Here is a 22500-nt window from a genome sequence, read left to right as displayed (position 1 = left end):
TGATCTGCATGTTCTGATGGACAGGTTGTTTGACTGCAGACTGACAGCAGGGAAGCGGTGGCTGTGAAGGTGGTCAGTAAGAAAAGTCTCAATAAAACCTCAATGGAAAATCTTCTGACTGAGATTGAGATCCTGAAGACGGTCCGTCATCCTCATATAGTGCAGCTCAAAGACTTCCAGGTACAGATTCCCAGCATTCAGTTCTGTGTGTGTGTGTGTGTTATTGTGCTGATCCATAACTCTCATCCCTGTCTCCATCCGTCAGTGGGACAGTGATAACATCTATCTGATTCTGGAATGGTGTTCGGGAGGAGATTTGTCCAGTTTTATCCGTAGTCGACGGATTCTTCCGGAAAGAGTCGCGCGCCGTTGCCTACAGCAGATTGGTACGAAACAAATGACTGATACAGACTGATTCAGATGAGAAAACAAGAGCCAGTGATGTTGTGTGTGTGTGTGTGTGTGTGTTTCAGCTTGTGCTCTTCAGTTTCTCCATGAGAAGAACATCTCTCATCTGGACCTCAAACCTCAGAACATTCTCCTGAGTGGAAACGTATTAAAGCTCGCAGGTGAAACTCGCATGTGATTTTTATTTCAGCATCTCAGCATAGCATGACTCCAGCGTAACAGTGGGAATGTAAGCCGTCGCATCTGTAGATAGAGAAGAGAAGCGGGCCCAGGACTGAGCCTTGAGGCACACCCGAGCTGCTTCTGGAGCACGACACATGTTTGAGACTCCTTCTGCATGCACAAATCTCACTGCTTTATTACAATTAATTACAAAATGATCGTTTGGGAATGTAAACTGAACACTGGGAACACACTCCCTCAGCCGGACTGAGTGGCGGAAGAGCTGCGGAGTGACTGGAGTCAATAGAGGAAACTGAATAAACGAGTAAAACAAATGATTATCAGTTTAAACTAAAGCTTGGCCTCGATATAGAGTTTCTTACGACTGACCAGAGATCCGGTGATCGTGGATATGGACATGCGGCAGGAGTCGTGTTTCCTCACGTTTATATGAGCCTGATTTCCACACCGGGAAAAACAAAGCAAATTTGCCTGTGAACGCTTTATATAAACACAATATAGGTGTAAATCCATGATGAGCCCGTGTGTGTGTGTGTGTGTGTGTGTGTGTGTGTGCAGACTTTGGTTTTGCGCAGTACATGAGCCCGTGTGTGTGTGTGTGTGTGCAGACTTTGGTTTTGCGCAGTACATGAGCCCGTGTGTGTGTGTGTGTGTGTGTGTGCAGACTTTGGTTTTGCGCAGTACATGAGCCCGTGTGTGTGTGTGTGTGCAGACTTTGGTTTTGCGCAGTACATGAGCCCGTGTGTGTGTGTGTGTGTGTGCAGACTTTGGTTTTGCGCAGTACATGAGCCCGTGGGACGAGCAGCACGCGCTCAGAGGCTCTCCGCTCTACATGGCTCCAGAGATGGTGTGTCGCCGGCACTACGACGCTCGCGTGGATCTGTGGTCCGTCGGGGTCATTCTGTACGGTGAGTCGCTCATCACAGTTCATATCATCAAAGTTACTGTTATTTGCTCCCCAACATTCTTCAAAATATCTTTCCACAAAAATGTAAAATAATGAGAAATGTGATTCCTGATCATCAGATCCTCATATTAGAGTGATTTCTGGAGGATCATGTGACACTGAAGACTGGAGTAATGCTGAAAATTCAGTTTTGATCACAGGAATAAATTACACTTTACTATATATTAGGGATGCACGATATATCGATATCGGCTGATATTAATTTTTAATGTTATCGTTATCGGGCCGATAAGAAAATTTAGCCGATATATTAAAGCTGATAAATAATGTTCAATAATGTTCACTGTTCAACATGATGGTTTGAAATGCTTGAAATATGATTGAAATCACTTCAAAAAGGAAAATCTAGTTCAGTGCGACACGAGTCTGTCATATCGGCTACATAAAAATAAAATGAGAACAATATAATCGTGTGCGTGGGACGTGGCTTGTAATAGTGAGACTTTTGTTTCAGGCTTTCAAAAATTATATACAAATTTGGATTTAGATTTATTGGCCAATATATCGATTATCAGCTTTCAAATATAAAGAATTATCGGTAATCAGCCAAAATGTTCATATCGGTGCAACGCTGCTGTATATGCTCATAGAAAACAGCCATTTTACATTATAATAATATATAACTGTTTTTACTGTATTTTTACTCAAATAAACGCAGTATTGGTGACGGTTTCAAAAGCATTTCAAAATCTGAATTATTCCAAAGTTTTTGAACGTGTGTGTGTGTGTGTGTGTGTTTCTGAGGGCAGAAGCTTTATTTGGACGAGCTCCGTTTGCCTCTCGCTCCTTCGCTGAACTGGAAGAGAAGATCCGCAGTGAGAAACCCGTCGAGGTGAGACTCGTGTTTACAGATCTAGTTACAAACACTTCAGGATCAAGAACACATGTGGGCGGGGCTTGATTGTGTCTGTGGGGAGTTGATTGGATGATTGGATGGTTGTGGTTTGCTATTGGCAAGATATTCTGATTCAAGATTATTAACACAATAATGATAATCATTTAGGAATAAACACCCCAATATTCCATGAACAAATTAGATTTCGGGGTTCTCCCGTACACCTGGACTCTCTCTGTCAGCACTAGATGGCGCAGTTGTTCCAGACATTGACGTGACCTGCTCTGTGTGTGTGTGTGTGATTTATGAGGACAGATATTTGTATAATGACATGAGTATTACACTGGTATCACAACGTGAACGTGATTTATGAGGACATTTCCTGAGTCCTTGAATTTCAAATGGCTTTAATAACACACTAAACAGTGTTTTATTAAAAATGCATAAAGTTTTCTGTGATGGGCAGGTTTAGGGGTCGGGTTAGTGTGTGTGTGTGTGTGATGGGTAGGTTTAGGGGTCGGGTTAGTGTGTGTGTGTGATGGGTAGGTTTAGGGGTCGGGTTAGTGTGTGTGTGTGTGTGTGATGGGCAGGTTTAGGGGTCGGGTTAGTGTGTGTGTGTGTGTGATGGGTAGGTTTAGGGGTCGGGTTAGTGTGTGTGTGTGTGTGTGATGGGCAGGTTTAGGGGTCGGGTTAGTGTGTGTGTGTGTGTGATGGGTAGGTTTAGGGGTCGGGTTAGTGTGTGTGTGTGTGTGTGTGTGTGTGTGATGGGTAGGTTTAGGGGTCGGGTTAGTGTGTGTGTGTGTGTGTGTGTGTGATGGGCAGGTTTAGGGGTCGGGTTAGTGTGTGTGTGTGTGTGTGTGTGTGTGTGTGATGGGTAGGTTTAGGGGTCGGGTTAGTGTGTGTGTGTGTGTGTGTGTGTGTGTGTGTGTGTGTGATGGGCAGGTTTAGGGGTCGGGTTAGTGTGTGTGTGTGTGTGTGTGTGTGTGTGTGATGGGTAGGTTTAGGGGTCGGATTAGTGTGTGTGTGTGTGTGTGTGTGTGTGTGTGTGATGGGCAGGTTTAGGGGTCGGGTTAGTGTGTGTGTGTGTGATGGGCAGGTTTAGGGGTCGGGTTAGTGTGTGTGTGTGTGATGGGCAGGTTTAGGGGTCGGGTTAGTGTGTGTGTGTGTGTGTGTGATGGGCAGGTTTAGGGGTCGGGTTAGTGTGTGTGTGTGTGTGTGATGGGTAGGTTTAGGGGTCGGGTTAGTGTGTGTGTGTGTGTGTGTGTGATGGGTAGGTTTAGTGTGTGTGTGTGTGTGTGATGGGTAGGTTTAGGGGTCGGGTTAGTGTGTGTGTGTGATGGGCAGGTTTAGGGGTCGGGTTAGTGTGTGTGTGTGTGTGATGGGCAGGTTTAGGGGTCGGGTTAGTGTGTGTGTGTGTGTGTGTGTGTGTGTGATGGGCAGGTTTAGGGGTCGGGTTAGTGTGTGTGTGTGTGTGTGTGTGTGTGTGTGTGTGTGTGTGTGATGGGCAGGTTTAGGGGTCGGGTTAGTGTGTGTGTGTGTGTGATGGGCAGGTTTAGGGGTCGGGTTAGTGTGTGTGTGTGTGTGTGATGGGTAGGTTTAGGGGTCGGGTTAGTGTGTGTGTGTGTGTGATGGGCAGGTTTAGGGGTCGGGTTAGTGTGTGTGTGTGTGTGTGTGTGTGTGTGTGATGGGCAGGTTTAGGGGTCGGGTTAGTGTGTGTGTGTGTGTGTGTGTGTGTGTGTGTGTGTGTGTGTGTGTGTGTGTGATGGGCAGGTTTAGGTGTACGGTTAGTGTGTGTGATGGGTAGGTTTAGGGGTCGGGTTAGTGTGTGTGTGTGTGTGTGTGTGTGTGTGTGTGTGATGGGTAGGTTTAGGGGTCGGGTTAGTGTGTGTGTGTGTGTGTGATGGGTAGGTTTAGGGGTCGGGTTAGTGTGTGTGTGTGTGTGTGTGTGTGTGTGTGTGATGGGCAGGTTTAGGGGTCGGGTTAGTGTGTGTGTGTGTGTGTGTGTGTGTGTGTGTGTGTGTGTGTGTGTGTGTGTGTGTGATGGGCAGGTTTAGGGGTCGGGTTAGTGTGTGTGTGTGTGTGTGTGTGTGTGTGTGTGTGTGATGGGTAGGTTTAGGGGTCGGGTTAGTGTGTGTGTGTGTGTGTGTGTGTGTGTGATGGGCAGGTTTAGGTGTACGGTTAGTGTGTGTGTGTGTGTGTGTGTGTGTGTGTGTGTGTGATGGGTAGGTTTAGGGGTCGGGTTAGTGTGTGTGTGTGTGTGTGTGTGATGGGCAGGTTTAGGTGTACGGTTAGTGTGTGTGATGGGTAGGTTTAGGGGTCGGGTTATTGTGTGTGTGTGTGTGTGTGTGTGATGGGCAGGTTTAGGTGTACGGTTAGTGTGTGTGTGTGTGTGTGTGTGATGGGCAGGTTTAGGGGTCGGGTTATTGTGTGTGTGTGTGTGTGTGATGGGCAGGTTTAGGTGTACGGTTAGTGTGTGTGTGTGTGTGTGTGTGATGGGTAGGTTTAGGGGTCGGGTTAGTGTGTGTGTGTGTGTGTGTGTGATGGGCAGGTTTAGGTGTACGGTTAGTGTGTGTGATGGGCAGGTTTAGGGGTCGGGTTATTGTGTGTGTGTGTCTACATATGGAGGCGTAGGTGCCACCTTTACCCTTAAAAGTGCATAATGGACTGAGACATTGGCTGCTGTTGTACACATTTTTGTCAAATTTGGATTATGCCATGAAATATGCTTATCTTTTAATTCAAATAAAGAATTTAATCGTGTGTGTGTGTAGCTGCCGTGCGGAGCCAGAGTTTCCCGAGACTGTCGAGATCTCCTGCTCCGGCTGCTGGAGAGAGACCCGGACACACGCATCTCCTTCCACGAGTTCTTCCTTCACGCGTTCGTGGATCTGGAGCACATGCCGAGCGCCGAGAGCCTGGCGAAGGCCGTGAGTGTGTTATAACACACACACACACACAGAGTAACTCACACTAGCGCTCACATGGTTATTTTAGACCTGAAGTGGCAGAAGCGCGGCTCGCCGCTAGCATCACGCAGAGTTATATTACACAGTGTGTTTATTGAAGAGCTTGCCGTCACCGTTTCCTGATTCAATTAGATATTGATTAGAGATAAACTGGTATCGACCGATATATGTTCATTTTTAATGTTATCGTTATCGACCCAATAAGAAAATTTGGCCGATATATTAAAGCCGATAGTCATATAGTCAACATAAAGTTATAATGAGAACATTATAATCGTGTGTTTGGGTCGTGGCTTTTAATGCGGAGACTTTTGCTTTTGGAATCAGGTTCTCAAAAATTATATAAAAATTTCGCAAAATATCGGTTACCGGCTTTCAAATGTACAGGTGAAACTCGAAAAATTAGAATATGGTGCAAAAGTTCATTTATTTCAGTAATTCAACTTAAAAGGTGAAACTAATATATAATATAGACTCATTACATGCAAAGTGAGATATTTCAAGCCTTTATTTGTTATAATGTTGATGATTATGGTTCACAGCTTATGAAAACTCCCGAATATTGTGAAAAGGTTTTCATAAGCTGTAAACAATAATCATCACAATCATAACAAATAAAGGCTTGAAATATCTCACTTTGCATGTAATGAGTCTATATAATATATTAGTTTCACCTTTTAAGTTGAATTACTGAAATAAATGAACTTTTGCACGAATAATAAACAAACTTTAATTCAAATTTTGGATTGTAAGATGCATGTGCTGTGTTTGGAATCAGGCTTTCAAAAATGATATAAACATTTGGATTTTGGTGTATCGGCCAATATATCGGTTATCGGCTTCCAGATGTAAAGGATTATGGGTTGTGGATATCGGCTGAATGTTCTGTTGTCCCGCAGAAAGCGCTGGTGACGCAGGCGGTGCAGAAGGACCAGGACGGGCAGCGGGCGGCAGCGCTGTCTCTCTACTGCAGTGCACTCGAACACTTCGTTCCCGCCATTCACTGTAAGACTCGAGCGCCTCACACACGACACACACACACGACACACGTCTCAGATCTCACGGCCCTCGTCTCTGCTTTCAGACGAACCCGACCGACTGAGGAGGGAAGCACTGAGACAGAAGGTGACTCGGAGAACCCGTGAGAACCCGATGATGATGAACCGTGACTTATGTCTGTTGTGTTCTCTCAGGTGAATCAGTACGTGTCTCGAGCCGAGGAGCTCAAAGCTCTGGTCAGGTCCGACAATAAAATCAGTTTTGAGGCGGCAAAATCAACCAGGAACATATTAATAGGTAACAGACCCACACCACACGTGTCTAACCTGGGTCCGTACAAGTGCTTGAGTTTGACTTGAGAGTTGAAAACACATATTTATGAAGAGGAGCTTGAAAAGTGTCTTGAATTATTGAAATTGTATAGATTTTTTACCCTATCATTTTACGCACAATTGGCGCTTCAGCCCGTCTGAGATATAGAGATATTTCGCTCGTATATAATACAACTTTCATTCTTCAGCTCAATCATATATTAATTTCGAAAAATCAGTTTGAATAAGGAAGTATAAGGATATTAGGACAGCGCTGGTCAATGGACTGAGTGAAACATCATATAGGCCCCGTTCACACCGCAAGTCCTAATGCTCAATTCTGATTTTTTGCTCAGATCCGATTTTTTGATTGGCTGTTCACATTACCTTTTAAAATGTGACCTATATCTGATTGCAGTGTGAACTGTTTGAGGTTTCAAACTAACCGGCATGCGCAAAAGAACAATAACAATGACATCAGACGCAGCACGCGGTTGCACTAAAGTTCGGGAGGTTATGAAGGTCGGAAGTAAAGCATATTCGCATTTATTTCATAATGTTTGTGTAATGGAAACTTTTGCGGGTTTATAGTTGAAAATTCACTACAGAGATCTGTGTGGATGCGTCGACGAAGCCAGGAGTGGTGGGAATATGACGTGAATAGTTTCACTGAGACGCTGTTCTCCTGTGTCCCCGTTCTTCCATTTCGTGTGCAATTTTTTCAAAAACGGAGCGGTTACGGTAGGTCCTAGCTTGAATTGAAGTATCTCCCCATATACTACTAAGATCTAACACCTCACTCTCATTGACTCGCTTCATCGCTGTTCTCCATATCTAGTCAAGTTTTTAATGTTAGGCTACTGTCTGTGTATGTTGTGTCTAGGGCTTCGCCGGCGCATAATTGTGACAAATGTCGACGTAGATTGACGTAAAAGTCGCATCAAATCCGCCTTGATTGTTCACACTGTGGCCGCATTGAAAAAAATCAGATCTGGGTCTGATTCAGGACCACATATGTATGTGGTCTAAATCTGATTTGAAAAAATCAGATCTGGGCTAGATTTGAGTGTTCACATTACCTCTGATGAAATCTGACCTGGTCACTTGACCCCCAAAGAATCAGATTTGGGCCACTTTTGCCTGCAGTGTGAACGGGGCCTATACACTCACCTGAAGGATTATTAGGAACACCTGTTCAATTTCTCATTAATGCAATTATCTAATCAACCAATCACATGGCAGTTGCTTCAATGCATTTAGGGGTGTGGTCCTGGTCAAGACAATCTCCTGAACTCCAAACTGAATGTCAGAATGGGAACGAAAGGTGATTTAAGCAATTTTGAGCGTGGCATGGTTGTTGGTGCCAGACGGGCCGGTCTGAGTATTTCACAATCTGCTCAGTTACTGGGATTTTCACGCACGACCATTTCTTGGGTTTACAAAGAATGGTGTGAGAAGGGAAAAACATCCAGTATGCGGCAGTCCTGTGGGCGAAAATGCCTTGTTGATGCTAGAGGTCAGAGGAGAATGGGCCGACTGATTCAAGCTGATAGAAGAGCAACTTTGACTGAAATAACCACTCGTTACAACCGAGGTATGCAGCAAAGCATTTGTGAAGCCACAACACGCACAACCTTGAGGCGGATGGGCTACAACAGCAGAAGACTCCACCGGGTACCACTCATCTCCACTACAAATAGGAAAAAGAGGCTACAATTTGCAAGAGCTCACCAAAATTGGACAGTTGAAGACTGGAAAAATGTTGCCTGGTCTGATGAGTCTCGATTTCTGTTGAGACATTCAGATGGTAGAGTCAGAATTTGGCGTAAACAGAATGAGAACATGGATCCATAATGCCTTGTTACCACTGTGCAGGCTGGTGGTGGTGGTGTAATGGTGTGGGGGATGTTTTCTTGGCACACTTTAGGCCCCTTAGTGCCAATTGGGCATCGTTTAAATGCCACGGCCTACCTGAGCATTGTTTCTGACCATGTCCATCCCTTTATGGCCACCATGTCCCCATCCTCTGATGGCTACTTCCAGCAGGATAATGCACCATGTCACAAAGCTCGAATCATTTCAAATTGGTTTCTTGAACATGACAATGAGTTCACTGTACTAAAATGGCCCCCACAGTCACCAGATCTCAACCCAATAGAGCATCTTTGGGATGTGGTGGAACGGGAGCTTCGTGCCCTGGATGTGCATCCCACAAATCTCCATCAACTGCAAGATGCTATCCTATCAATATGGGCCAACATTTCTAAAGAATGCTTTCAGCACCTTGTTGAATCAATGCCACGTAGAATTAAGGCAGTTCTGAAGGCGAAAGGGGGTCAAACACAGTATTAGTATGGTGTTCCTAATAATTCTTTAGGTGAGTGTATATAAATGATAAAGATATTGTTTGATAAGTGCTGATTGTAGTCTGTCTGCCATCATGAACCAGCGTGATTCTGTTAACTCCTCAGAGCTGTGCCGAGATCAGCCGCGCGTGCGGAGCGCTCTGGAGGCGGCGTCCAGCGCTGTGTCCCGGGTGAGTGTCATAGCGACTCATTCATACTAATATATCATATATCTAATATATCATTTATACTAAATAATGCTAATTTTACATTTTAAATGTCATAATCATTTGTTAACAAACTAGTATTAATATTTTCAATGAGCTCTTTGTTTCTGCCTTAAATTATTACATTGTTTAAATTAATAAGTTTGAGCTAACTGTGATTTTGTACATTTCTGAAATGCATAACTTAGACAGTCTCGTCTGATCACAGATCAGTGTACACTGTAAAGCTGCTGTGAAATGATGTGTGTTGTGAAAAGCGCTATACAAATAAATAAATGTGAATTGAATTTACATGTGTCATGTGAGCTGCAGTGTTGCATGATGGGTAATGGAGTAGCGATGGGCTGTGTGTGCAGGAGGAGAGCGGAGCCGAGGACTACGACACTCTTGATTTATACCAGCAGAGTTTGGGCGAACTACTCTTGGCACTGGCAGGTAAAGTCATACACACACACACACACACACACCCCAGTCCAGATGTGGCGATGAGTGTGTGCCAGGACGGCGTGTGTGGTACGATCTCTGCCATCTGGATCTCATTGAGATCAGCTCTCAGTGTTATTAAATACTGAAACAAATGAAAGCTGTTATCTCTAAAGCACTGGAGGCTTGAGGATGAAGTGAGCTCAGAGAACGAGACTCGCTACGCTCCCGCCGCTAATGCCAGCGCTAGGCTAATCCAAACACAGACGCTCCAGGGCTCCATGTGCCAGGGCATAATAAGCCTGCTTGTGAACCGCTCCTTCATTACTCAGTGTTTACACCCAGGACGATAACGATAACGATCTAATAATCGTTCTCAGTAATAAAGATTGGCAGAGTTCACACCACGGCTATAACGATAACTGTATAGAGAAACGATATCGTTAGGATCACTTTCAGAACGATTTTTTTCCGGCTGTTGAACGATAAAACACTGACAGCCAATCAGAATCGATTCTAATTGAACGGCTCGTGCGTTTAAAACGGCGGACGAGATTGTGGAGACGTTAATCGCCGAGGTCCTGAAAAACCCGCCAGTGTTTGACAAGTCACGCCCCTTTTCAGGAAAACGGATGTGGAAAACAATCGTTCTAAACTAAACGGCATTTTTGTCAAAACACTATGACTAAAACTAAATCAAAATTTGCTGTCAAAATTAACTCTGGAATTTTACTAGATTCATCAGAACATTTTTGAGTAATGTACAAACGAAGAGCACGCCAAAATGAACGAGAGGCTATATCTCCGCAACGCTTTAGCGTATTCTGACCAAACTTGGTGTGTGTTTTAACATCCATGACCTGAGGCGACCTGCACAGTTTCGGCACAGTGCCACCTAGTGGTCAGGAGATACGAACATTTTTGTCTAAATCTTCTGAACGGTTTGGCCAAAAATCCCTCAGATTCGGACTAATACCCAATTATCCCATTCCAGCCATTGCGAATTTTGTCTTATATTGGCGTATCATAACGAAATTCAGTATGTGTCTTCGGCTCCATGACCTTTACAGTACTGTAAAAGTGTCCTTTGACCCTGTGCTCAAAAGTTATAATGAAATTTCCAAAAATGTGAATAACTTTTGATGAAATTAGCCGATTGTTATGAAACTCGTCTTAATATATTCCTTGGGTCGTGCGAGAATATGGATACCAATTTTGCCATAGTCGGCCAAACTTCCTGTTTTCTTTAAGAACCTACTTTTTCAAACTTCTCCCTAGACTGTTTGTTCGATTGTCATAAAATTTTTTCGTTTGATTTTCATTAAATTCGAGTCAGATCATCGTCAGACGACGCCGGCAAAAAGTTATGGTTTTCGTGTTGATAGAAGAAGCCGTTTTGTACACCGCATCAACAAAGTTGACGGCATGATGCCAAAACGACGGCATCTCTACAATGCTTTGGCATATTGACACCAAACTTTGAGTCATTGTCACCTGACTCTGACCACACCACGTCAGTTTAGTCACAGCGCCGCCTGTTGGTCGGGAATGATAAACTATTAAATCATTACTAGTGACTATATTCATGATTTTTCAGGCAATGTGCCTAAACTCATCTTAATATGTCTTTGATTACTCACTGTTGCAGCTATATTGGTGGTTGTGTTGTGCTTTATGATAAGCTTTAGTGTGTCTCTGTCTGTCTCTCTGTCTCCAGCTGAAGCCCAGGGCCGGCGCAGAGAACTGCTCCACAGCGAGGTGAGAGGATCAGTGTTTACCAGTGTTTATTCTGGACCCCATACGGCTCTCATCAGCTCGAGACCAGCGCTCGCACGCGTCATACACATCGAGAAGAGCGCATTTAGGCCACGCCCACACGCCTTTAGGTCACACCCACATATATTTAGGCCACGCCCACACACCTTTAGACCACACCCACATACATTTAGGCCACGCCCACATCTTTAGGCCACACCCACATACATTTAGGCCACGCCGGGGAGGGAACACGAGCGTTTAACGAGCGTTTAAGGACACAGAAGTGGACACTTTAAACTGAGTCATATTACTCTGAGAACTAGCATAATAATAGCTTAGCTTACAATATATAAAACTGAGATTTGGATATGTGACTTACCAGTGAGTAATTGTTTACTGCACATGTAGAGTAGTTCTAGTGCGTACTGAGAGTCAGGATCCCACAGTTGACCCACTCGCTCCAGCCGGTGTCCACTTCTGTGTCCTGAAACGCTCGTGTTTCGGGCTCGACGGCTTATTAAACGTTTAAATATTTAATCCGTTCACCTACGTGAGCATTAGCCGACATCAGAGAGCCTTGAAACACATGAATGTAATGTTAAATTATTGAAATATTAAAATGTATAATCTCAGAATGACTGTAATTTATAAAAACTACACAAATAGCTGAAGATCTCCAACAACTGTCCGATGTTGCAATGCAGTTGCTCAGTATTTTTTTGCACTTTGATATATGGTTGCTAGGTTATTGTTGGTGGTTGCTAGGGTGTCTGTGATTGATGACGATCTTCTGTCTGTGATTGGAGGAGTTGTGCATCAGCTGGAGAGTAACACATGTTCACGGATCTCTGATGCCGGTTAATGCTTGTTTAGGCCACGCCCACATGTGTTAAACCACGCCCACATGTGTTAGGCCACGCCCACACCGGGGGATCCCACCGTCTCCATTGACTCCATCCACTTCTGTGTCCTGAAACGCTCGTGTTTCGGGCTCGACGGCTTATTAATCGTATCTCTGGGTGTTTATCTTGTGTGCTGTACACCGTCACACCGCAGCTTTCACACAGGGTTTTGTTCTTTGTTATAAGTCATAAATGACGAGGAGGCAGCTTCACACAACACAGTCAATGGAGACGGTGGGATTGGGTCCCCCCGGTGTGGGCGTGGCCTAAATGTGTGTGGGCGTGGCTTCAGATTATGACTCCCTCCATATCTGAGCTTCTTAAAGACACGGAGCCGGTCAGGAGCCGGTTACTCTGCGGTCAGAAGTGTAACGCAAGACTAATGCATGTTCACTGCCAGCTCCGCCCTAATGAGTGTGTGTATAACAGGATGAGTGTGTGTATAACAGGATGAGTGTGTGTATAACAGGGTGAGTGTGTGTATAACAGGATGAGTGTGTGTATAACAGGATGAGTGTGTGTATAACAGAAGGAGTGTGTGTATAACAGGGTGAGTGTGTGTATAACAGGATGAGTGTGTGTATAACAGGATGAGTGTGTGTATAACAGAAGGAGTGTGTGTATAACAGGGTGAGTGTGTGTATAACAGGATGAGTGTGTGTATAACAGGATGAGTGTGTGTATAACAGGATGAGTGTGTGTATAACAGGATGAGTGTGTGTATAACAGGATGAGTGTGTGTATAACAGGATGAGTGTGTGTATAACAGAAGGAGTGTGTGTATAACAGGGTGAGTGTGTGTATAACAGGATGAGTGTGTGTATAACAGGACGAGTGTGTGTATAACAGGATGAGTGTGTGTATAACAGGATGAGTGTGTGTATAACAGGATGAGTGTGTGTATAACAGGATGAGTGTGTGTATAACAGGATGAGTGTGTGTAAAACAGGATGAGTGTGTGTATAACAGAAGGAGTGTGTGTATAACAGGGTGAGTGTGTGTATAACAGGATGAGTGTGTGTATAACAGAAGGAGTGTGTGTATAACAGGATGAGTGTGTGTATAACAGGATGAGTGTGTGTATAACAGAAGGAGTGTGTGTATAACAGGGTGAGTGTGTGTATAACAGGATGAGTGTGTGTATAACAGGATGAGTGTGTGTATAACAGGATGAGTGTGTGTATAACAGAAGGAGTGTGTGTATAACAGGGTGAGTGTGTGTATAACAGGATGAGTGTGTGTATAACAGGATGAGTGTGTGTATAACAGGATGAGTGTGTGTATAACAGGATGAGTGTGTGTATAACAGAAGGAGTGTGTGTATAACAGGGTGAGTGTGTGTATAACAGGATGAGTGTGTGTATAACAGGATGAGTGTGTGTATAACAGGATGAGTGTGTGTATAACAGGATGAGTGTGTGTATAACAGGGTGAGTGTGTGTATAACAGGATGAGTGTGTGTATAACAGGATGAGTGTGTGTATAACAGGATGAGTGTGTGTATAACAGGATGAGTGTGTGTATAACAGGATGAGTGTGTGTATAACAGGATGAGTGTGTGTATAACAGGATGAGTGTGTGTATAACAGGATGAGTGTGTGTATAACAGGGTGAGTGTGTGGATGAGTGTGTGTATAACAGGATGAGTGTGTGTATAACAGAAGGAGTGTGTGTATAACAGGGTGAGTGTGTGTATAACAGGATGAGTGTGTGTATAACAGAAGGAGTGTGTGTATAACAGGGTGAGTGTGTGTATAACAGGATGAGTGTGTGTATAACAGGATGAGTGTGTGTATAACAGGATGAGTGTGTGTATAACAGAAGGAGTGTGTGTATAACAGGGTGAGTGTGTGTATAACAGGATGAGTGTGTGTATAACAGAAGGAGTGTGTGTATAACAGGATGAGTGTGTGTATAACAGAAGGTGTTGAGGCTATCCTATAGGCCTCGGCATAGATGGCATGGTGTTCTCAACGCGTAGCAGATAAATCCTGAGTCCAAACATTTGCTCTCTTTGGGTGGTGTTCCCGTTTATTATAAAAGTACAAAAGGAATAGTTTACATTAAAATGGTACTTCACCCAGTGCTAAATAATAAAGTGCTGTCGTGCTGTTGGTATTGGGTGCTCACGGCTACGGTAAGAACCGTATGTTCCTCGCCATCCACACCTTTTCCTAACTAATTGCCACACCTGTAAATATACCAAATTCCTAGTGATGCGTCACACCCAGTGCAACACTCCCACCAAGTGGCTAGAGTAAGTAATAGCAATCCTAACCTATCCAGAAAAGGTGAAGGTATAAATGGCTCCTACACCCCGGCCCCATAATTGTGAATATTTACTTTAACCACAATTACCCAAATTACCTATTTTAACTTAAGGAGTCATTTATTTTGCAATGCTAATCTAAGTGAAATCATCTTCTCTTGAGTTTAGGACATCTGTGGTCAGATCATCTAGTCAGGACCTCATCTGTGACACTTCGACTTCCATCAAAAGGCAGATCTTCATTACAGGCCGTTCCAGCTGACCCGTTTTTGGTTTCAGCAGCACTGAGCGGACGAAGCCTTTCTTGTCAGGGTACGTCGGTGTAATTTTTTTTTTCCATCTGCCAGGACCCTTGTTGAGCGACAGGATCCATTATGACCACAATGTCTCCAACAGAAAAGCTTCTTTTTGGTCTCATCCACTTCTGCAGCATTATTTGATTCTAGAAGACCCTCTAGCTCCATTATATGATTCAACAACCCAGTTTTCTCTCCCTCTTCAGTTTGCCCTTCTCCAGCAGGTTTCAGCCTTTCTGACTGAGCCTCGAGATCCCTATCGCATTTCTGCACCTGAGTGGACTGTGCGCTCTTCTCGTTCTCCACTCTACTCACTTCCTGTAGCTCCTGCTTGACCAATGAAAGTTCTGCCCACTGAGGCTCTGTTTTTGCTGATACCAGCTGGTCCTGAGTTTCTGACAACGATGCCTTCAGCTGAGACATTTCTTCTGCATACGTCTGACTGATGGTTATGGATTCCAGTTGTTTCTCCAGCTGGGCTTCCAAAGGCATCACCTGGCCCTTTAGCTGATTGGTGTCCTGTCTTTCCACATTTATCGTCTCCTCCAGGACCTTCACCAGTTCCAGAGCCGTCTGTTTTTGCCTCTCGACATCTAAAACCTTTGACTTCCACGTGAGCTCGCCATCCTCCACACTACTCTGCAGTACTTTCAGCGTGCTCTCCATTTCACTAAGAGTTGATCTGTACTGCTCACACTCGGCCTGAAGTAACCTCTGTCTCTCTTCCGATAGGATGAGTTTCTGCAGCAGATCCGTCACATCTGAGCTGGACATTATGTGCTGCTGTTCTGCTGGACTCTGCTGATTTTCTTTAAGGTTCTTCTGTTCTTCATGTGTGAATGCTTCCAGCCAGTTTGTCTGATGCATTTCTATGTTGAGGTGAGGGAACAGCATCTGGAAAGCTTTTCTGGTGTCTGTCTGGAAAGAGCTCAGCTGCTGCTCAACTTCACCCTGTGCGGCCTTGGCCTGGCTCAATCTTTCTTCACTCAGCCTCACAGTAGCAGATAGAGCTTCCACTGTGGCATAGTTTTTACCTTGCAGTTCGTTGCTCTGGGCCTTTACTCGCTTCATCTCTTCTTTAAGCTGTTGAAGTTCCTCCTCCAGCGAGATCATGCGTGTGTCCTTTCCCAGATTCTCAAACGGCGGTTCAGCTTCAACAGTATCAGCACTTTCCATCTTCTCCAGCTGAGCCTGTAGAGATGCCACAGAATCTTCTGTTTCTTCCCTGACACTCTCAAGTTCATAAATTTGCTCTTTTAGCTTTGGGACTGAGATCCTATTGGCAGTGACAGCAGGACGGCCCATCTTGCCTTTACGCGGCTCACCACCTCTCAGCGAACCATTCACAACCCACCCCAGTAGAGTCCTGACAGCATATGGTCCTTCACCTTGGCTATTTATTATTTCCCGTGGTTCCATGAGCTTCGGTGCATTGGTGCCTATCAGCAATTCCACCTCTGCCTCAAAACTGGGAACTGTAATGCCTTCGAGGTATTTCCATCCCTCTAGGTCCTGTTGAGTAAGAATGTTATTTCTACTCACAGGCATGGTCCTCTGAGTGTAGACTTCAGGTAAGTCCAGGAAGTTTTCTCCATTCAAGCCAGAAACCTCCAGACCACTAAGCAAGATTGTGTCTACAGACCTCTCTTGGCCAAGAGTACAAAGAAGAATGCTAGTCTTGACTCCTGAAAGGTTCAGTTTTCTCATGAGATGTTGAGTACAGAAAGAAGCTGAACTCCCCGGGTCTAGAAAGGCATAGGTGTTCATTATTGTGCTCCCGGACTTGGCCTTCACCTGTACAGGCACAATAGCGAGAACACATTCATCACTTCCGGCCCCAGTATGGCCACATGTCTCCAATGACACAGATGCATTATTGACTGACACTTCCTGTGTTTTAGATTCAATGTGTAGGACAGTTGGATGTTTGTGTTTACATATATCACATGTCAAAGGCTTGTCACATTCCCTGCTCATATGACCTCTCCTCAGACAGCTGAAACACACTCTGCCTACTTTCAAAGCCTCCAATTTCTCCCTGTGCGTCATCTCATCGAGCTGTGAACACTTCTCCACTGAATGCTGACTCTTACACACACAGCATGACCCTTCGACATTCCTTTGTGAAACTGGCCCTCTGCGCTGTTGGTACCAAGCTGCTGATGTGGGTGATCCTGAGGCAGTATTGATGGCAGCAACAGTAGCTTGGCCTCTTCCAGTGTGTCTACTCTTGGGGTTAGAGGAAAGGTCTGGTGGCATACCCTGTAGGTCACCAAAGAGAGGATCAGACAGAATCTTTATCTGACGCTCAATGAAGACCACAAAGTCTGGGAACATAGCTCTGTAACCACGGCGCTCCTGTAGCTCCCAGGCGACAGACCTCCATTTTTCTCTCAGTTTATATGGCAACTTCATCATTATCAGGCGAAGATTGGATGGCACATTCAACTCCTCCATATGCTGCAAATCTTCCATGACATTACAACAATCCCTTAAAAAGATTGAAAAAGACTGCAGAGCATCAATGTCATCAACCCTCATTGTAGACCACGTCATAGCCTTCTCCATATAAGCTACAGCAATTTTCGTTTCGTTTCCAAAATGTTCTTTTAATAGATTCTTTGCTCTCTCATAGCCCTGCCCAAGAGCCATGTTATAGCAACTCCGAACCAGTTCTCTTGGCTGCCCTCTGGTATATTGCTCAAGGTAATAAAGACATTCTTGTTTATTTGTAGTTTTCCTTTCAATAGCTTGCTCGAAAGCTCTAATAAAAGCAGCATATTTAAGTGGATCACCATCAAACTCTGGGATAGTTCGTGGCGGAAGAGAGGCTAAGGCTTGATTCTGAACCAGCTGAGCAGTGATGTTAGTTTGCTGTTGCATAAGGTCATACAGAGTAGGATGTTGAACATTATCAAGAGAGCAATGATGATGCGACTGTGATTGCATACGTATACTCCCTTGTGTGGTCAGTGGCGAAAATCCTGTGGTCAAAGCCTTGGTAAATCTGGATCCATTTCCCTGTACATCCGACTCATGCATGTGGGTAGGCCGACTCCTATGTGAGATCGACGGCTGAGGTCCGGCTGGTGCAACATTAGTAGGTCTGGTTCCAAGGACATTCCCCTGCACTTCAGACCTGTGAGAAGATGGTGCATAGGACACTGAAGGAAAAGGATTATCAGACCTTAATAAAGACTGGGCTTGTGAAATGTGCAGCCTTCCTTTAGGCCGTACAGCCAATGGCAGAGAATGGTCCTGTTGGAAAGAGACAGTTTTAGGAAGTTGCAAGACAGGAGCGGTGTTCAAACAACTTGATGTTTGTGATTTCAAATGAGCATGAAGATAGGCATTCATGGCATCCTCTCCATTATCCTCCACATCCTCACCACCACACACATTTTCAAACACAGACAATCTAGCTGTAGCAACAGCCAACTTGGCCTCAACCTCTAGCTGTTCCCTTTTCCTTTTCAGCTTTGCTTTTTCTATTTGAAGGGCTTCTTCTTCAGCATCAATATCATGCATTTTTCTCAAAGCAGCTGCAGATTGTAAAAGTGCAGCCCTTTCAGCCTTTGCCTCTAAACATGCAGAAATAATACTGGAAGCCTTTGAAAGGACAGAAGAGTGATCTGTATGTTTTACCCCTTTACTTGAAACATTGGATATACTATCTTCAGGTCTTATGTCAGAATTTATTTTAGACAGCACATCAAGATTCTCATCATCATTTTTTGCATCAGCATCGGCCAACCAGTTCTTTACATCATTCTCAAATGTATTAATTTCCTCTGTTTTCTGTGCAAGCCAACGTTGTTGTTGGTCATGTTCAGAATCTGGCATAGGCATTTCCAGCAAAGTAGTTTGAGTTTCTAAAGCCTCATTGCACAACGTGGTATATTTGTTTAGACATTTCTTCACATCAAACACAGTTTGAGATGTTCTGTTCCCAGAAAGAACCTCATTAATCCTCTGCTTAATTTTATTAGCTTGCATAAGTTGGGATTTCCGATTTTTTTGCAGATTTTCGTACAACATTGTAAATCCCTTAGCTGTTAATTTTCTTATGCGTTTCCCCGAGTCATCAACAGCAACACTAGGCTTATCAGAAATATAATTTTCGTCTGTAGCCACAGAAGCAATGTTGGCTCTATCGAGCAAGGTTTCTTCCTCTCCAATCATCTTTATGCACTAAGCACGTCAAGTTCAAAGCACTCAATGAAAACAGCACAATTAACTTTACTTATGCAGAGGCAACCAACAGCACGCACAACACAGCACTTTCAATTTTACGAAGCAACAACACTGAAACAGTCTTTCATTTCAATTTCGAGAGTCCACCTTTTTTCCAATTCCATCAGCAAAAATATATGAAAGTGTACCCACCAGCTTTCCGTGATTGCGATCTGCGTGAGAACTTACAAGTGTTTCAATGATGACTTCCAAGCTTCGCAACAGGTAAGCAATCCAATGAGATGGGCAATCATTTCAATATCCAAACAGTACTCCTGTCCAGTTCAGAAGCGTATCCAAAACAGAAAGGAATCGGTTCTTACTGTGTTGAGGCTATCCTATAGGCCTCGGCATAGATGGCATGGTGTTCTCAACGCGTAGCAGATAAATCCTGAGTCCAAACATTTGCTCTCTTTGGGTGGTGTTCCCGTTTATTATAAAAGTACAAAAGGAATAGTTTACATTAAAATGGTACTTCACCCAGTGCTAAATAATAAAGTGCTGTCGTGCTGTTGGTATTGGGTGCTCACGGCTACGGTAAGAACCGTATGTTCCTCGCCATCCACACCTTTTCCTAACTAATTGCCACACCTGTAAATATACCAAATTCCTAGTGATGCGTCACACCCAGTGCAACACTCCCACCAAGTGGCTAGAGTAAGTAATAGCAATCCTAACCTATCCAGAAAAGGTGAAGGTATAAATGGCTCCTACAGAAGGAGTGTGTGTATAACAGGATGAGTGTGTGTATAACAGGATGAGTGTGTGTATAACAGAAGGAGTGTGTGTATAACAGGATGAGTGTGTGTATAACAGGATGAGTGTGTGTATAACAGAAGGAGTGTGTGTATAACAGGATGAGTGTGTGTATAACAGGATGAGTGTGTGTATAACAGGATGAGTGTGTGTATAACAGGATGAGTGTGTGTATAACAGGATGAGTGTGTGTATAACAGGATGAGTGTGTGTAAAACAGGATGAGTGTGTGTATAACAGGATGAGTGTGTGTATAACAGGATGAGTGTGTGTATAACAGGATGAGTGTGTGTATAACAGGATGAGTGTGTGTATAACAGGATGAGTGTGTGTATAACAGGATGAGTGTGTGTATAACAGGATGAGTGTGTGTAAAACAGGATGAGTGTGTGTAAAACAGGATGAGTGTGTGTATAACAGGATGAGTGTGTGTATAACAGAAGGAGTGTGTGTATAACAGGATGAGTGTGTGTATAACAGGATGAGTGTGTGTATAACAGGATGAGTGTGTGTATAACAGGATGAGTGTGTGTATAACAGAAGGAGTGTGTGTATAACAGGACGAGTGTGTGTATAACAGGACGAGTGTGTGTATAACAGGATGAGTGTGTGTATAACAGGATGAGTGTGTGTATAACAGGATGAGTGTGTGTATAACAGGATGAGTGTGTGTATAACAGGATGAGTGTGTGTATAACAGGATGAGTGTGTGTATAACAGAAGGAGTGTGTGTATAACAGGGTGAGTGTGTGTATAACAGGATGAGTGTGTGTATAACAGGACGAGTGTGTGTATAACAGGATGAGTGTGTGTATAACAGGATGAGTGTGTGTATAACAGGATGAGTGTGTGTATAACAGGATGAGTGTGTGTATAACAGGATGAGTGTGTGTAAAACAGGATGAGTGTGTGTATAACAGAAGGAGTGTGTGTATAACAGGGTGAGTGTGTGTATAACAGGATGAGTGTGTGTATAACAGAAGGAGTGTGTGTATAACAGGATGAGTGTGTGTATAACAGGATGAGTGTGTGTATAACAGAAGGAGTGTGTGTATAACAGGGTGAGTGTGTGTATAACAGGATGAGTGTGTGTATAACAGGATGAGTGTGTGTATAACAGGATGAGTGTGTGTATAACAGAAGGAGTGTGTGTATAACAGGGTGAGTGTGTGTATAACAGGATGAGTGTGTGTATAACAGGATGAGTGTGTGTATAACAGGATGAGTGTGTGTATAACAGGATGAGTGTGTGTATAACAGAAGGAGTGTGTGTATAACAGGGTGAGTGTGTGTATAACAGGATGAGTGTGTGTATAACAGGATGAGTGTGTGTATAACAGGATGAGTGTGTGTATAACAGGATGAGTGTGTGTATAACAGGGTGAGTGTGTGTATAACAGGATGAGTGTGTGTATAACAGGATGAGTGTGTGTATAACAGGATGAGTGTGTGTATAACAGGATGAGTGTGTGTATAACAGGATGAGTGTGTGTATAACAGGATGAGTGTGTGTATAACAGGATGAGTGTGTGTATAACAGGATGAGTGTGTGTATAACAGGGTGAGTGTGTGGATGAGTGTGTGTATAACAGGATGAGTGTGTGTATAACAGAAGGAGTGTGTGTATAACAGGGTGAGTGTGTGTATAACAGGATGAGTGTGTGTATAACAGAAGGAGTGTGTGTATAACAGGGTGAGTGTGTGTATAACAGGATGAGTGTGTGTATAACAGGATGAGTGTGTGTATAACAGGATGAGTGTGTGTATAACAGAAGGAGTGTGTGTATAACAGGGTGAGTGTGTGTATAACAGGATGAGTGTGTGTATAACAGAAGGAGTGTGTGTATAACAGGATGAGTGTGTGTATAACAGAAGGAGTGTGTGTATAACAGGATGAGTGTGTGTATAACAGGATGAGTGTGTGTATAACAGAAGGAGTGTGTGTATAACAGGATGAGTGTGTGTATAACAGGATGAGTGTGTGTATAACAGAAGGAGTGTGTGTATAACAGGATGAGTGTGTGTATAACAGGATGAGTGTGTGTATAACAGGATGAGTGTGTGTATAACAGGATGAGTGTGTGTATAACAGGATGAGTGTGTGTATAACAGGATGAGTGTGTGTAAAACAGGATGAGTGTGTGTATAACAGGATGAGTGTGTGTATAACAGGATGAGTGTGTGTATAACAGGATGAGTGTGTGTATAACAGGATGAGTGTGTGTATAACAGGATGAGTGTGTGTATAACAGGATGAGTGTGTGTATAACAGGATGAGTGTGTGTAAAACAGGATGAGTGTGTGTAAAACAGGATGAGTGTGTGTATAACAGGATGAGTGTGTGTATAACAGAAGGAGTGTGTGTATAACAGGATGAGTGTGTGTATAACAGGATGAGTGTGTGTATAACAGGATGAGTGTGTGTATAACAGGATGAGTGTGTGTATAACAGAAGGAGTGTGTGTATAACAGGACGAGTGTGTGTATAACAGGACGAGTGTGTGTATAACAGGACGAGTGTGTGTATAACAGAAGGAGTGTGTGTATAACAGGGTGAGTGTGTGTATAACAGGATGAGTGTGTGTATAACAGGATGAGTGTGTGTATAACAGAAGGAGTGTG

At 43.8% G+C, this 22500-nt stretch overlaps 2 protein-coding genes across 2 annotated transcripts in view; one reads left to right on the top strand and one right to left on the bottom strand.

The window, feature by feature from the left end:
- Positions 1 to 14855, top strand: part of ulk3 (unc-51 like kinase 3) — a 15220-nt gene extending 365 nt beyond the window's left edge. Inside the window, exons 2-14 of the mRNA XM_056243950.1 lie at positions 40 to 180; positions 266 to 386; positions 474 to 569; positions 1356 to 1499; positions 2308 to 2390; positions 5165 to 5320; positions 6259 to 6364; positions 6444 to 6484; positions 6553 to 6655; positions 9141 to 9205; positions 9598 to 9676; positions 11382 to 11550; positions 14762 to 14855. Of these exons, the coding sequence (XP_056099925.1) occupies positions 40 to 180; positions 266 to 386; positions 474 to 569; positions 1356 to 1499; positions 2308 to 2390; positions 5165 to 5320; positions 6259 to 6364; positions 6444 to 6484; positions 6553 to 6655; positions 9141 to 9205; positions 9598 to 9676; positions 11382 to 11550; positions 14762 to 14855 (1398 nt within the window). The remainder of the gene's footprint in view (positions 1 to 39; positions 181 to 265; positions 387 to 473; positions 570 to 1355; positions 1500 to 2307; positions 2391 to 5164; positions 5321 to 6258; positions 6365 to 6443; positions 6485 to 6552; positions 6656 to 9140; positions 9206 to 9597; positions 9677 to 11381; positions 11551 to 14761) is intronic.
- A 13-nt stretch (positions 14856 to 14868) lies between these two features.
- Positions 14869 to 18417, bottom strand: LOC130078447 (uncharacterized). Its single transcript, XM_056243961.1, has one exon. The coding sequence runs from the start codon at positions 18415 to 18417 to the stop codon at positions 14869 to 14871; it is 3549 nt and encodes a 1182-aa protein (XP_056099936.1).
- Between the last annotated feature and the right edge of the window lie 4083 nt (positions 18418 to 22500).

This window comes from Rhinichthys klamathensis, unplaced genomic scaffold, assembly GCF_029890125.1.
Source record: "Rhinichthys klamathensis goyatoka isolate OS25496 unplaced genomic scaffold, OSU_Roscu_1.1 h1tg000874l_1, whole genome shotgun sequence".
Lineage (NCBI taxonomy): Eukaryota > Metazoa > Chordata > Actinopteri > Cypriniformes > Leuciscidae > Rhinichthys > Rhinichthys klamathensis.
Note: the sequence above shows the minus strand (reverse complement) of the source record. Positions and strands in the feature narration are given on the sequence as shown.

Excerpts from the sequence above, each read along its gene's own strand:
- LOC130078447 (XM_056243961.1), bottom strand. The coding sequence starts at position 18,417 with ATGCATGATATTGATGCTGAAGAAGAAGCCCTTCAAATAGAAAAAGCA.